Source organism: Papaver somniferum, chromosome 2 (assembly GCF_003573695.1).
Source record: "Papaver somniferum cultivar HN1 chromosome 2, ASM357369v1, whole genome shotgun sequence".
NCBI classification, from domain to species: domain Eukaryota; kingdom Viridiplantae; phylum Streptophyta; class Magnoliopsida; order Ranunculales; family Papaveraceae; genus Papaver; species Papaver somniferum.
In genome coordinates, this window is record NC_039359.1 from 51,308,079 (window position 1) to 51,323,579 (window position 15,501).

At 38.2% G+C, this 15,501-nt stretch overlaps 1 protein-coding gene across 1 annotated transcript; it reads right to left on the reverse strand.

Annotated features, from left to right (window-relative positions):
• Positions 1-10,093: 10,093 nt before the first annotated feature.
• Positions 10,094-11,281, reverse strand: LOC113347627 (putative germin-like protein 2-1). Its single transcript, XM_026591306.1, has 2 exons — positions 11,087-11,281; positions 10,094-10,859 (listed from the first exon to the last, which is right to left on the reverse strand). Exons 1-2 carry the CDS (start codon positions 11,211-11,213, stop codon positions 10,312-10,314), a joined length of 675 nt encoding a protein of 224 aa, XP_026447091.1. The 5' UTR covers positions 11,214-11,281; the 3' UTR covers positions 10,094-10,311.
• Between the last annotated feature and the right edge of the window lie 4,220 nt (positions 11,282-15,501).

The window sequence follows — 15,501 nt, forward strand, 5'->3', positions numbered from 1 at the left end:
AAGAAACAAAATCGCGAATCGCACATTTGAGAACATACGGTTTTAAATCTAAATCGTACGCTTTTAAGAAAAACCGATTCACTGATGCGCTTTGAATCGTTTTAAAGTTTTTTCAATCGAATCGTATGCTTTGAATCGTAAATCGTACGATTTTTTAAACCATGCCCATTAGCAGCATTGAATTTTTCTAAGCGGTTGAATTTCAGCATCTTTGTTTTAAATGTGACACGCTCATTCATATGAAGAAGTGTACCAAGGAGTTTGGATGAAAATGGTCCTTTTTAATACTTGATTTGGTCATTTTTTTTATCACACTCTTTCATTTTGTAAGAGTGCTTTCCATTCCATAGTCATTGCTCTTAAAGCTAATTCCCCATCCTTCCACTCTAATTGTGTAAATAAGTGTTTTTATAAAAAAGAATACACCAAAAAGTTTCCATATTTTCCTTAAAATTTTCATGATTATTAAGAACTAATAGCTAGAAAGTAAGTACTGGTATATTAAACAAGTAATCTGGGAGACCGAGGGTTCATGTATAAATGATGCCAATTCACAAGTGATGTAGTGCAAGATATGGTAGAATCCTACTTGGAAGGAAGGGATCGACGAAAGAATATCCATTAGTCATGTATGAATATTTTCCTATTTGTTATTTTGTTAGGAAATAAGAGATATCTTGCAAGTATTTGCATGATATCATATTTATTAGGATTTCCTCTTTATTAGCATTAATCATAAAAGATATTGGCATATTCCATAAGGCCTATATATGGCCACGTTTGTAAGGAAGAAAAGCAGATTTTAAAGAAAAGAAAACTCTTCCTTTGAGAAGTTTTATACATTGTGTGATTTCTAGTACTAATATTCTACACCATTTGGTATTCAGAAACTGGGTATCGATCCTTCCAACATGGTTCGTGGTAGAGGTCAGGGTGGTCCTCGCGAAGCTTTGGTTGAGGAGGTAATGGAGAGAACGAGATACGATGAACTATCACGCACGGTTGAGCAGCTCGCCGGTCAGGTAGCAACCCTGTTACAACGACATGAGCGCCGTCATCCTCCTACTGATGAGTCCAATTCATCTGATGAAGATGACGATAATGATACTGATAACCCTTTTGCTGGGCGTGAGCGTGAATCTAGGAGTTGGGAATCATCATTCCGCATCGAAATTCCTGATTTTCATGGTAGCGGGTTGACACCAGAGGATTGTATCGACTGGTTTTCTACTGTGGAGGAAGTTCTGGAATTTAAGAGGGTTCCTGATGATCGAGTGGTTCCGCTTGTGGCTACACGCTTTCGGGGTAGGGCTGCTGTTTGGTGGCGTCAACTGAAAGCTTCCCGGATTCAAAAAGGTAAAACTCCTATTTCTTCCTGGGCAAGGCTTGAAAAGTGTATGCGTTCAGCCTTTTTGCCATTTAACTATACCCGAGAACTGTATATTCGTTTACAAAACCTTCGTCAGGGTTTTCGATCCATTGATGAATATACGAAAGAGTTCTATGATTTGGTCACTCGGTCAGGTATTGCAGACACCGATGATCAGCTTGTCTCCCGCTATATAGGTGGTCTGCGTGAGACTTTCCAGGACACACTAAATATGTTTGATTATTTTTCTGTGTCTGAGGTTCACCAACGAGCTCTGTGTTTGGAAAAACAATTATCCCGTAAGTCAATTTGAGCAGCTGTTGGCCGTCCTACTATTACTCCTTCACAGATTGCTTCCGCTCAACAGAATGTTAGTACGTCTCAGAGGCCTGGTCCTAAATGCTACCGATGTGGTGATCCTGGTCACTTGGCGAACGATTGTCGTAAGGCTGGTCGACTTGGCAAAGCTTTACTTGTAGAGACTACTGCTGCTGATGATGTCTTTGCTGATGCGGAGGAGACATCAACTGAGTTCGATGAAGTATTTCTGCCAGGGGACCAAGGTGACTGCTTGATGATTTCTCGACCATCGTTCCTGACGCCGAAGGTTGACACTGATGAGTCATGGCTCAGAAAGAACATCTTCCAGACAACGTGCACCATAGAAGGCAAAGTCTGTCGAATGATCATTGACTCAGGAAGCTGTGAGAACGTGGTGTCTGAAGAAGCTGTGAGAAAGCTCAAGTTATCAACAGAGAAACATCCTAGTCCGTACTCTCTTCACTGGCTAAGTAAAGGTTCGGAGGTAACTATTTCCAAACGTTGTCTTGTGAAGTTTTCCATTGGTTCTGTATACGAAGATGCTTTGTGGTGTGATGTCGTGGTTATGGATGCTTGTCATCTGCTATTGGGACGACCTTGGCAATATGACAGGGAGGTAATTCACGATGGTAAGATAAACACATATTCATTCTTGTTCAAATCGACTCGCATCACGTTAGTACCTGCCAAGGAGACTGTGCACAAACCACTCTCTAATCTGGCTTCCAATTTTCTGTCTTGGCGTACGTTTGAGACCGAGATGATAGATGAGGGTATTGTGTTCATCTTGTGTGGTCTTTCTCTTGCATCTGCGACGGCTGTGGAGGTTCCGTCATGTATCCAGGGAGTATTATCGGACTTTGCGGACATTTTTCCTGTTGACCTTCCGGAGGGGTTGCCTCCATCTCGAGCTATTCAGCACCGGATAGACTTAGTACCAGGATCGGTTCTACCTAATCGAGCTCATTACCGTATGAGCTCAAGAGAACACGAGGAACTACAACGTCAGGTAGGGGAGTTATTAGCCAAGGGTCTCATCAGGGAGAGTCTTAGTCCTTGTGCAGTTCCGGCGTTGCTCATTCCTAAGAAGGACGGTTCATGGCGCATGTGTGTGGACAGTCGTGCTATTAATAAGATTACGGTGAAGTATCGTTTTCCCATCCCTCGTCTGGATGATATCCTGGACCAGCTTCATGGTGCTACGATTTTTAGCAAATTGGATTTGCGTAGTGGCTACCATCAGATTCGTATACGGCCTGGAGATGAGTGGAAGACCGCTTTTAAAACTAGGGAAGGAATTTATGAATGGTTGGTGATGCCGTTTGGTCTCTCCAATGCTCCAAGTACGTTTATGCGTGTCATGAATGAAGTATTAAAACCATTCTTGGGTAAGTTTGTGGTCGTTTATTTCGATGACATTTTGGTTTATAGTACTAACTTGGATATGCACTTGCGTCATCTTCGTGAGGTCTTAGTAGTCTTACGCCAGCAAAGTTTCTTTGCCGCTACAAAGAAGTGTGTCTTCGGTACAGATCGCATTTTGTTTCTTGGATACGTCATATCCAAGGATGGTATTTCCGTGGATGAATCGAAGGTTGATGCTGTGCGTACTTGGCCTTTTCCGCAAACAATCCATGAGGCCAGGAGTTTTCATGGGTTCGCGTCCTTTTATAGAAGGTTTATTCCCTACTTTAGCACTATTGCAGCAGCAATCACCGACTGCATGAAGAATGACAAGTTTTCTTGGACAGACGCAGCTACAACAAGCTTCATCTTGCTGAAGGAGAAGCTTTGTTCTGCCCCTATATTGTCTTTACCAAATTTTTCTTTACCATTTGAGGTTCATACAGACGCCTCTAAGGTTGGTATAGGTGCAGTCCTCAGCCAAACCAGTAAACCGATCGCATTTTTTAGTGAGAAATTAAATGGAGCTAAGCGAAATTACAGCACGTATGAACTAGAGTTTTATGCCATCATCCAAACCCTAAAGCACTGGCGTCATTATTTGATTCATTCTGAATTTGTATTGTTTACTGACCATGATGCTCTCAAGCACATCGGCAATCAAGACAAGATGAATGCACGACAAGTTAAATGGGCTAATTATCTACAGGATTTCACATTTGTCCTCAAACACAAGGCCGGCACTCAGAACCGTGTGGCTGATGGTCTTAGTCGTCGACGAAGTCTGCTAACGTCACTACGGACGGAGGTCTTAGGTTTGGAGTCGTTTGCTGATTTGTACAAGACTGACCCCTATTTTGGCTCAATTCTGGACGCTGTGCATGCTGGCAACAGTGCCCAGTTCACGCTGTTGGATGGTTTTCTCTTCAAGGGAACTCGACTTTGCATTCCAGACTATAGCTGGCGTTTACGTATCGTTCAAGAACTGCATAACGAGGGTCACTTTGGTCGTGACAAGACCTTCCAGTTGGTTTCAACATCATACTTTTGGCCGCGCTTGTTTAAAGAGGTACAACGTTTCGTTTCTCGTTGTCATATCTGTCAGGTATCTAAAGGTTCTTCGACAAATGCTGGTCTTTATATGCCATTACCAATTCCGTCTAAGCCTTGGACTGATATTAGTATGGACTTTGTTGTGGGTTTGCCTCGCACTCAACATGGAATGGATTCTGTTTTTGTCGTAGTTGACAGATTTTCCAAAATGGCGCACTTTATAGCTTGCAAAAAAACTACGGATGCGGTTCATGTGGCATTTTTGTTTTTCCAACACGTGTATCGTCTTCATGGTCTCCCAGAATCCATTGTATCGGACCATGATTCTAAATTTCTTAGTCATTTCTGGAGGTCTCTTTGGAAATTATTGCGTACGGAGTTGAAATTCAGCAGTGCTTATCACCCTCAAACGGATGGGCAGACAGAGGTTGTTAACCGATCTCTTGGGAACATACTTCGCATCCTGGTGGGTTCTCACACTAAACAATGGGACAGGCATTTGTTTCAAGCAGAATTTGCCTTCAACAGAGCCATTCATAAGAGTACCGGGTTTAGCCCTTTCCAAGTGGTCTGTGGATTTAATCCGCGTTCACCCCTTGATCTTGCGCCTGTGCCAGATTTACAACGAGTGCATGCCACTGCTGATGAGTTGGTGCATCACTTACAACAGATACATGCCGATGCTGCTCAAAACTTGGTGGCGTCCTCTACGAAGTACAAAACGGACGCCGATAAGCATCGTCGTCACGTTGAATTTGAGGTAGGTGATTTCGTTTGGGCTGTACTTATTAAGGAACGTTTCTCTACGGGCACATATAACAAATTGGGTCCTCGCAAGATTGGTCCTTTTGAAATTATTGAGAAGATCAATCCTAATGCTTACCGTCTGCGACTTCCCAGTCATATTCATACTGCTGATGTGTTCAATGTACGTCATCTCATTCCCTACCACGGCGACTTGTCTGATGATGATTTTTCTACCCTGCCTAATTCGGGGGCGAATTTCCTCTTTCCCGGGGAGACTGATGTAGTGCAAGATATGGCAGAATCCTACTTGGAAGGAAGGGATCGACGAAAGAATATCCATTAGCCATGTATGAATATTTTCCTATTTGTTATTTTGTTAGGAAATAAGAGATATCTTGCAAGTATTTGCATGATATCATATTTATTAGGATTTCCTCTTTATTAGCATTAATCATAAAAGATATTGGCATATTCCATAAGGCCTATATATGGCCACGTTTGTAAGGAAGAAAAGCAGATTTTAAAGAAAAGAAAACTCTTCCTTTGAGAAGTTTTATACATTGTGTGATTTCTAGTACTAACATTCTACACCAACAAGTAATCTGGGAGACCGAGGGTTCATGTGTAAATGATGCCAATTCCTTTACATTTTTGCAAAACCTTAATTAAGGAGGGACGGATGGTGTAGAAGTTATTATTTTTAAAAATTCATAGAACTTGAGTCCCAAGTAGGGCTGCACAACGGGTAGGGTGGATAGGATATGGCCTATACCCACCCTACCCGTTTACCGGCGGTTAAGAAAATCTTTATCCGCGCCTATCCACCAAATAATGGATAGGGTAGGATACGGTTAAAAAACTGGCGGGTAGGGTAGGGTTGGCGTGTAGGAGTAGGGGATGTGCACTTCTAGGTAGGATGGGTAGGATATGTCCTATACCCGCCACCCTACCCGTTTACTGGCGGTTAAGAAAATCTTTACCCGCCACCCTACCCACCAAATAGTGGATAGGATAGGATACGGTTAAAAAACTGGCGGGTAGGGTAGGGTTGGCGGGTATGGGTAGGGTATGTGCACCCCTAGTCCCAAGTATCCTTGCATGCTTTATCTAAAGGACGTATTTCTATGACGAATTTGGAAATTAAGCAGGGTTAGTTGTTTTTTTACTAATTTTTTTTACTCAATAAAGAAAAGATTTATTAGAATAAAGAGCGCATACTAGGAAAAGAACCCAGTAGCAAAACTCAACAAAAACAGATCTTAAGACTGACAGAGACAACCAGAAAAAAAAAAGACCCCTGATTACCAAGGCAACAATAAAAGACAAGACCCCAAAATAAAAGAAAAAGACAACTAAGAGAGGTCAAAGAACAATTCCTTCCATTTAGGAATGACATCCGCAACCACTATACCAGGGAGAGTTTTTTTTTTACTTAGTCACTGGTTGTGTTAGCATTAGCACATACTCGATCAAATTCAAGGGAGAGTTGGTGACAATTTATCTTTTTTGAATTTTTGAACACCCCTTATCCAATTTCCCTTAACCATATCAGCCCCCAGCTAATATTGACAGATGCCCAATCAAGGGTTTATTAAATAAAAAAAAATCGAGACAACAACTAAGGCGAGTGAAATGTACGACAAACCAACCATGACTTTATGATGTTGTGTCTTTCCTGTTATGCTGTCTTCCTGTCATCGTTATTGCATGTTAATATATGAATAGTGAGAAGAAATTGATTTGATTAAGTTTTGTATAAATTTGTTATTACCATGCATGGATTTGGAGTGCATTTTCCCGTTCGTTTAAAGATCCCAAACTTTTGATCGAGTAATTTTAGAGAAACAAACCAAAACTGCAAGACTATGATGTTGGTGGAAATTGAACTGGCGGTGTTTTCCACCTCCTATTTTCACTGTCAAGTCACTTTGTGCGAAGCTTGTTGAAGAAGATAGTGCGATATTCATTCACTTTCTTAGCGTGCGAGTACGTAGCAAGGGATCCGAAAATATGGGAAAATATTAGCTGTATCCCACTACATTTTAGGTGTCATCCACTATGTAAACATTTATATAAAGAGAAAGGCAGGAGAGAGAAAGGGGGACACACTTTAGAAGAGGACACATTTGTAGAGAGAGAAAACATAATTTATGTTATTATTATCTCATTCTTCTTCCTTCACCCACCTAGAGCTCCAAATACTCATCAATGGAGTCTCAATGTAATCCAAATGTAATTTCAATAATCATAGTGAACCTAACCCCCTGGATGTAGATCACATTGATCGAACCACTTAAATCTTGTGTCTTATTTTACATTTCCATCATTTTTATCTTCATTTTCATGTTAAATAAGTTTAGATCTATAAATTGTTAATGGGGTGTTGGTTGTAGGATTTCCTGCAATTACATTTTGACGCTAGAAACAGGGAGAGAATAAAGGATTTTATCCTACCTGCAACAAATCTTACCAGATCTGTAAAATCCAGAGGCAAAAATGAAATTTCAGTGGAAGAAATTCATCTTCAGAAGACAAATGATGTTGAAGTTCGCAGAAATCCAATAACAACAGGAAAAAGAGGGAAATGTGGAAGAAGTGAAGGAAGTCGAAGATAAGGATAAGAAGTTGTCGCTGTGATTTCTGTCACAAATAGAAAATCGCACAGATGGTTCAAGGTTGAGCGAACAAGCAATAGGTCACGGGTTTGAATTCGCACACATATGTATTTTTCATTTTCTTCTCATTTCCAGAGGCGTATAAAAGATAAGGAGAAAACATAGTAGTTTCCTTCGCACACATGAAGTCAATACACATGGTCACGAGCGAAGATAAGGAGTTGAGCATCGCGTGTTCGAATCCTCCCACCTTACTCATATTTTTTACCAGAGTTGCTCCCAGTGCGAATAATAGAATAAGAAAAAGATGTTATACGTTTATTTCCCACGAAGGTGCTTGAACAGTTGGTTAAGGCAGCAGCGTGTGCGTTCGTGGTCGCGTGATCGAATCCTAACACACACATCGCACACTTGGTCTAGTTGTTCGCATGAGAGGGCTCGCACACTTGGTCTTTGATTAGTTCGCACAATCTTTGATTATTTCGCATGAGACGGTTAGCACAGTTGGTATGGTGCGATAAAATGCCAGAGGTAGGTCAAGGGTTCAAGTCTCACTTCTCACACTTCTTTTTGTTGTGCGACGTTCATACATTTCAACAACAACAAATCACATGAAATCTAAGTACCACTTTCCTAGAACATTTTACTTTTACAGAAAATAAAAGATTTTTGATTTGATTTACTACAACGCGATACAATCGCACAATTACAAAAAATCGAGAAAAATCTCGCAGATTTCAATTATTTAGATCTTCTCTTGATATTTGCTTTGCTTCAAATGATATGGTATTTAACATGGAGAGAAGTAGGGGGAAAAATAAGACCACACAGACAGGCTAGTAAGACCTTTACAAAGGCTGCATAAGACCTCATTAGGATCATTTCCATGGAAGATATTTGTCAAATGAGACGAAACAAGTCATTCAAAGGAAATCAAAACAAACAAAAACGATTTGAACTTGCACATAAATGAAATTTTTTGAAAAAAGAAATGTTAAATACTAATCTACATTCTTATTTTCATTACAGCACAACATGAGGCAGAGAACATGGAGTGATAATTTCGCATAATTAGTTCGCAATACTTCCTATTCGCATTCAAGGACCGATACTTCTTATATTTCGAGGATTAGTACTTCTTATACTTCTTCAAGGATACTTCATACTTCGCATACTTCAAGGATACTTCATACTTCGCATACTTCAAGGAAGGATACTTTATATATACTTCTCAATGCTTCGGAACTTCACAAAAGAATAGAGGCAAGTACGTACTTTTCAGGAAAAATATTCCTTCGCGTAGTTCCTTCATCAACAAAGATTAAAGACTACTCCAACAACTACAACAAGGTGGATTTTTCCTTGAAGATCGCTCTTCAAGCAATATTCAAGAAAAAAGAGGCAAAATGTATGGACAGAATATCGCACAACACATTTTGTTAGATCGCTCTTAATAGGGGGAAATATTAGTTGTATCCCACTACATCTTAGCTGTCATCCACTATGTAAACAACTGTATAAAGAGAAAGGAAGGAGAGAGAAAGGGGGACACACTTTAGAAGAGGACACATTTGTATAGAGAGAAAAAACAGAATATGTATTATTATTATCTCCTTCTTCTTCCTTCACCCACCTAGAGCTCCAAATACTCATTAATGGAATCTCAATGTAATCCAAATGTAATTTCAACAATCATAGTGAACCCTAACCCCGTGGATGTAGATCACATTGATCGAACCACGTAAATCTTGTGTCTTATTTTACATTTCCATCATTTTTATCTTCATTTTCATGTTAAATAAGTTCAGATCTAGAAATTGTTAATGGGGTGTTGGTTGTTGGATTTCCTGCAACTACATCCACCTCCTAATTTTTTCTCCAAATCGAATCACCATTGCATTGCACAAAAGAGTAACAGAACTTTTGGGTTCTCGATGGTAGATGTGAGGAATACTGCTACACAATTTTGCAATGGATGATTCTTATTAGAGTAATAATAAAGGGTTAATGTTTTGAGTGTATAACAAGAACCAAAATTGGAGATAAAATTGGCTTTCATTTTAACCATAATTGGTTTTGGATGGATTGATATTTAAACAGTTTACATTAGAAAGCCATGTTAGCAGTGTTTCATGTGAATAATGTTTGAGTACTTAGACCAACCACTACAGTGAGCATGTTTACTCAGTTCTTGCTGCAATCTAGCATGTCTCCTCACCTGTTTGCTCAGCAAATAGTTTTTAATCCGAAGACCTCTTTGATTACTAATCAATTTGGAGAATCTTGGCGTGAATATATGATTGACATGCATCTAAGTTTGAAATAAAATTGACATGAATTTGTTGATAATCAATATAGCTATGACTATCACCAATTCGCAAAACTTTTCAGTTACTCGGAAATTTGACAGCCAGCATTAGCTATTCGTGAAATACCAGAGACTGCCAGAATCGTGAAGTACAATACAAATGTTTGCCGACACCATTTATTTTTCTTCCTGACCGTTTAGTTTTTATTCTTGAAGTCATTGTATGATTAAAATGACAAGATTGAATATTGAGAAAAACAACAACATAGGAAGCTATAATTGAATAATGAAGTTTATTATTCTATAAGAAATCAGTAGCAAAAAACAACATGGAACATACAGGTGGAAACTATAAGAAGCTTCTTTTATTCTATTAGCCTATTAGGAATTGCAAAACGTCATCAAGTGCAAATATAAGGTTACATGAGCATCATAATAAATCAGGTTTATTCTTAAATCGGAACAATCGTAATTTGAATTCATTGATTTTCAGTCTAGTTGTCCATCCAAAACTGAGATTGAAGATAATCGACCACTTTCTTGTCAACTTGGAAAGCCTTGGAGAGAACATCATCACTAATGGGTGCTTTTGATCCGAAAACGGCATTAGCAATAGTGATCACGCCAGGGTTCTGGCTACTTAATGCGGCAAGAGCAACGGCTGGAGTTTTTCCCACATTCGCTTGAAAATGAGTTAGTCCGACAGGGAATACAAATACATCTCCCTTGTGAAGCACCTTCGTGAAGAGTTTGTTTTCCGGATTTGATGTCACGAATCCGACATGAAGAGTACCTTCCAAAACAACTAAAATCTCGGTGGCTCTTGGATGCATATGTGGTGGGTTAAGGCCATATGGTGCATAATCAATACGAGCCATGGAGATACCCTGAGTATTAAGTCCAGCAATTTGAGCAACATTAGCCTGTGTGACAACGGACCCAACTGGGCTCTTAATTATTCCTGGTTTATTAAATCGTGGAAGAAAGAAATCTTCCGGCACAGCAAGAGCTGGGTCTTTACAAAATAATCCGTTCACAAACACTGTAATCAAAACATATTATCAGAGTTAGTTATCAATTTATGCACAACATAACACAATAACATGACATAGATCGAGGGGGAAATGGGGGTATATAGGTGACTTAGAGCTCCATCTCTGGTTCACCATGTAAAGCATTCATCATTCGGTAACCTCAGCGTGATGCCTATGTTTAATTTACATGAAAATCTAGGTAATTTAAATGCATATACAAGTAAAGTGTACATACCAGCTGCATTGGGATTTTTAGCAGCCACACAAAAGTCTTGTAGGGATCCTGGATCAGTAGCAATTGCGAAGGAACAAACCAAAGCAAAAAATAAGACTACAAAGAGAGAACCCATGGAGCTTTTCATTTTCTTGTCTGTTTTAGTGGAACAAGAAGAATTTTATTCATGTTTTTGCAGCTCTTGTTACTGAGAGATTGAAGTTAAGTAGATGAGATTTCTAACTAGGGATGTACTCCTATTTATATAGAGTGAAAAAATAGATTTTCCTTGAAATGGTCTTAGCTCCGTATGTTTAATATATTTGGTTGTTTGAATTTGTCCGCGACACTTTTGAGAAATGTTCTTGGTCGTTTGAGTGAGAAGACTTCCCATCCTCAGACAAACAATTTAATCTAGATACACTTAAGAAAATGGGAAGTAATTTATTTTCTGACTGCTTATGTACTCCAAGTTGAAATTCATATAGAAATACAAACGCGTATCAGTTTTTATCAGTTGACTCGGCTCGTTCATCTTAATCAACTTTATTAGGTATAGGTTTACTCACTCTTCGCACTTAGTCATAAACACGTCTAGGGCCAAGTCATAGATTCATTAAAAATATGGAAAGAAAATAAAAAGATGGCCAGGAGGAGTTAATTTTAGGCATGAAGGTCAGATTTTCGATTTTATTTGTTATTGAGAAGTTTAAGTATTTGGTGAAAGAAACGATATCTAGCACAAGCTATCTTCATATATTGGTCGCATACATTTAGATAGTAGTTCAACTTAAAACCTAACTACTACTAAAGAAGGCAGCATTGTGACAGAACCGGGATTGAAAGCAGAAAGGAGTAAAATTGAAAATCTCACCATGCGGGGACAAATAATGAACAACATGAAAAATTTAGCAGGGGTTAGTAAATTGTCCATAAAAAAACAGTCCCAGTTGATAAGTGAGTAGGACTGTGAATGCCGAAATCCGATAGCCGTTATCGATAATCCGAAATCCGATAGGATATTTCCGTTATAATGCTTATCAGATATCAAAAACGGAATTTTAACAGAACTTTTTGGCTTTACGGAACGGAACTGACTGAGCCTTCCCTTACAATAAGTTCTGATATCGTTAATCTTTATGTGTACATTCTGAAATCCTATATACCCTTACGCTTTAGCCTTTCACATTTCTTCTCAGCCCTACACAAACTAAGAAAGAAAGGGGAAGAAACTTACCTCTCCTGCTCCTCTGCATGATTCCATCTTCTGCTTCTTCTTAATCTTTTTCTACTTCTGAATCATTTCCTTTCCTATTTCTTGTTGGCTATTTTCAACATTATCAATAAGTTACCCAGTCTGGTTGGACCTTATTACTTTTTACCGGGCAGTTTCTTTTATAACAAGGCCAGAACTTTTTACCCGACAGTTTCTTTTATAAAATGGCTGCACCTGATTTGAGTTCAAAACATTATGATTTTTCTTTAACTTAATTTGTATTTAATTTCCAACACTTCTTTACCCAATTTCCAACATTTTTTGCACTGCCAATTAACACATTTCAGTTTCTTTGAAATGCAGATGTACATATACTTTGAAGTTCGAATATGTAAAGAGTAGGGAAGGAGGAATGCATGGTACAGGCTGCTTACAAGTTACAAAACACACATTTCAGTCCAAGAATCTTACTCTTTTTGATATTTTTTTGTGTTATTCTTTTGCATGAATATGTAATCTACAAATTTGGAATATTTTTACGGGTTAACTTTGTGTTTGGCATGAGTTTTGAACTGAAAACTTGATATTTTGAACTAAAAACAGTTCTTTATGATTTTTGTCAGATAACAAAAATTATAGGAAAATTATCCAATATCTGATAACTCTAATGTAACGAAATCGGATTTGATTTTCAGATTTCCGTCTGAAGTTATCGGATATCGGGTATCCAATAACTATTATCATAACAGAAGCGGCTGAACCATTATCCGCTTTGATAAGTTCCATTGACCGCCCTATAAGTGAGGGAAGCTTCCCTGGTCTTCTGATCTGATTGACCTGCAGTTAACTTTGATTAATTGATCAACTGGATACATTGTGCGCCACTAAAATCATGTAAAACTGATTAAATATATAGTTGTTTCTTCTCATTATTCATTAAAAAAATAAATCATTAAATTTTTCTTGAGGGAAGACCCGCTATATGTTTATTCTCACACATTGTACATCATTTTTTTGTACGAAAACCAACCAATAACAGGTTAGAAACTAATATTTTAGGGATATGTTTTTTTCACGAAGGTCTATGTTCCTACCAAAAATGAGCGTATTTTGAAATACTAAACCTCGCCATCTACCAATGGTTAAAAATCCGTCAACTTTCAAATGCTCATGTTCAAAGTAGTAGATGATGGTATGTATATATCTCAGAATGCACTCATTTTTGGTAGACATATAGTCCTCTGCAAGAGGAATATAACCAAAAATATTAGCTTTTATTCATAAAAAAGACGCCTATTGATGAAGGGAGATTTATTTATAGTCGGGTTCATCACGAGGTCTAAATAATCATCATATCCATAGTTGTGATTCTTTGGAATTACGAGGTATGGGTTATCTCTTTTCACAGTCATTGTTTGTAAGGATAATTCGAGGTAATACATTGGTTACTTTTTCTATTTTCATTCCGCTGCACAATATTAATCTTTATAACGCTTATGATCTGCAACCTATAGTGTGAGAATAAAAGTGTAAAGGTATCCTCCTCATTTTTCTTATCTCGGTCTTTTTATACTTATTGGTAGATAATTAAATGATGGTGAGGCCAACGGAAACTCAGCGCCGTGTCTGACAATACCATAATGGTGTAACTGACATAGAACCATGATGTAAATGTTTCCCTTGGACATCAGTTTAACCTTCTTTCTTACCATTTTACTAATTTTGATTCTTGAGCTACTATTTACTTTAAGGTTGTGCTTGATAACATAGAGAGGAAACAATGCCAACAATGCCATAGAGATCGTGTTCCATGAAATCATTTTCCTAGGAAGGTAAAGAAATACTTTTCACGGAATTCCATGGAATTAAGTTTCAACATACTTAAGATCATACGTTTTCTATAATTGCATGGAAGTAGATTTTTCAGCAAACGATGAAAAACACATGATTTCCATGGAAAGATGGTGTTGCAGCTGTAACAATAAAACTCAAAGAAAAATGTTATAACATAAATTTCTGGAAAGCTAAAAGAAACACTCAAACGAAAGCAAACTGAAGACAGAGTCACGTGTTCAACACGCTGTCCTTAACACAATAGTTGACCGGTACGTCTCAAGAATGAGTGATGCCTATACCCTGTGATCAAGTTGTATCCAGGATAAAACTTCCTGTTGCTAGTACAGTTAGCACTACAGTACTTTCCCATTCTTACGAACCCAACAACAATTGCACAGAATAAAATAAAGGACCACACATAGGGAGAGAGACGGAAAGAAGAGGATGGTAGTTCTTCTGGAAACAAAAAGAAATGAAGAAGAAGAGTTCTTTTTATAGGCAAACAGAGTAGGTGAAATTAATGCATATTAATGTGCGAAATAATTCTGTCATCAAACAGTCAGAAAAACGGTAAGAAATGTCGACATCCATGCAAATAAATCCGTTAGAAAAAAAATTTCATTAAGAGAATAAATTTGCCCGGGTCACACGCTCGGGAAAATTTAATTTTTTTTCATTAAGAAAGAATTTAATTTGATTTGGAAAAATGTTTAGGAAATAAATCACAAGAAATTTTTCCGAAAAATAAGTCTTGGTTGACCCGCACCCGACTCGCCCGACGGACGGACGGCGGCGTGCGTGCTTCGGTACGAAGCACCGCGCGTGTGTGAAACGTGTGGTTCCACCAACTAGCCCATTTCCTAAGTCCTCTCCCTCACACAAAAGTGTGTATGACCCAAGGGCCACTTTAAGATCAAAAACGTGTGGGCCATTCAATACTTATGGAGAGGTATCATCTTTAATTTCCCCTATGTGGGATTAAAGGCTCATTCACTAATAGTGATAATGAGCTAGTATCCTTAGTGACCAATAGGTCCCAAGTTCCAATCCCACCAAGACCAAAAAACCAAATATACATAATCTCATTTTCTCCAACGGATGGTTAAGTCCATGGAATTAATTCCTATCAAACACCGCCTAAAGGTTTACTGAACAACGAATAGAAGATTCAGAAATATAGCAATGTAGCTAGCCTAAATCCCAATGCACATATTTTAAACACATGGAAATAGAAGTACTGCTTCTTTATTTACAAAATTGGTTTAAAAGACCAAAACCAATAATTCCTGGGTGAAAAGGACACTTAGATTTTGATACTGTTTAAATGGACAAAAATGTAAAAATAACCATGATGTAAACAGTTTCATCTTGCCAATTTTCAAAT

What these genes read in the sequence shown, in the direction of transcription:
- LOC113347627 (XM_026591306.1), bottom strand. Translation starts at nt 11,213, where the DNA reads ATGAAAAGCTCCATGGGTTCTCTCTTTGTAGTCTTATTTTTTGCTTTG. An exon ending in TAAAAATCCCAATGCAGCTG is followed by an intron (nt 10,860 to 11,086) that starts GTATGTACACTT and finishes TTTTGATTACAG; the next exon opens with TGTTTGTGAACGGATTATTT.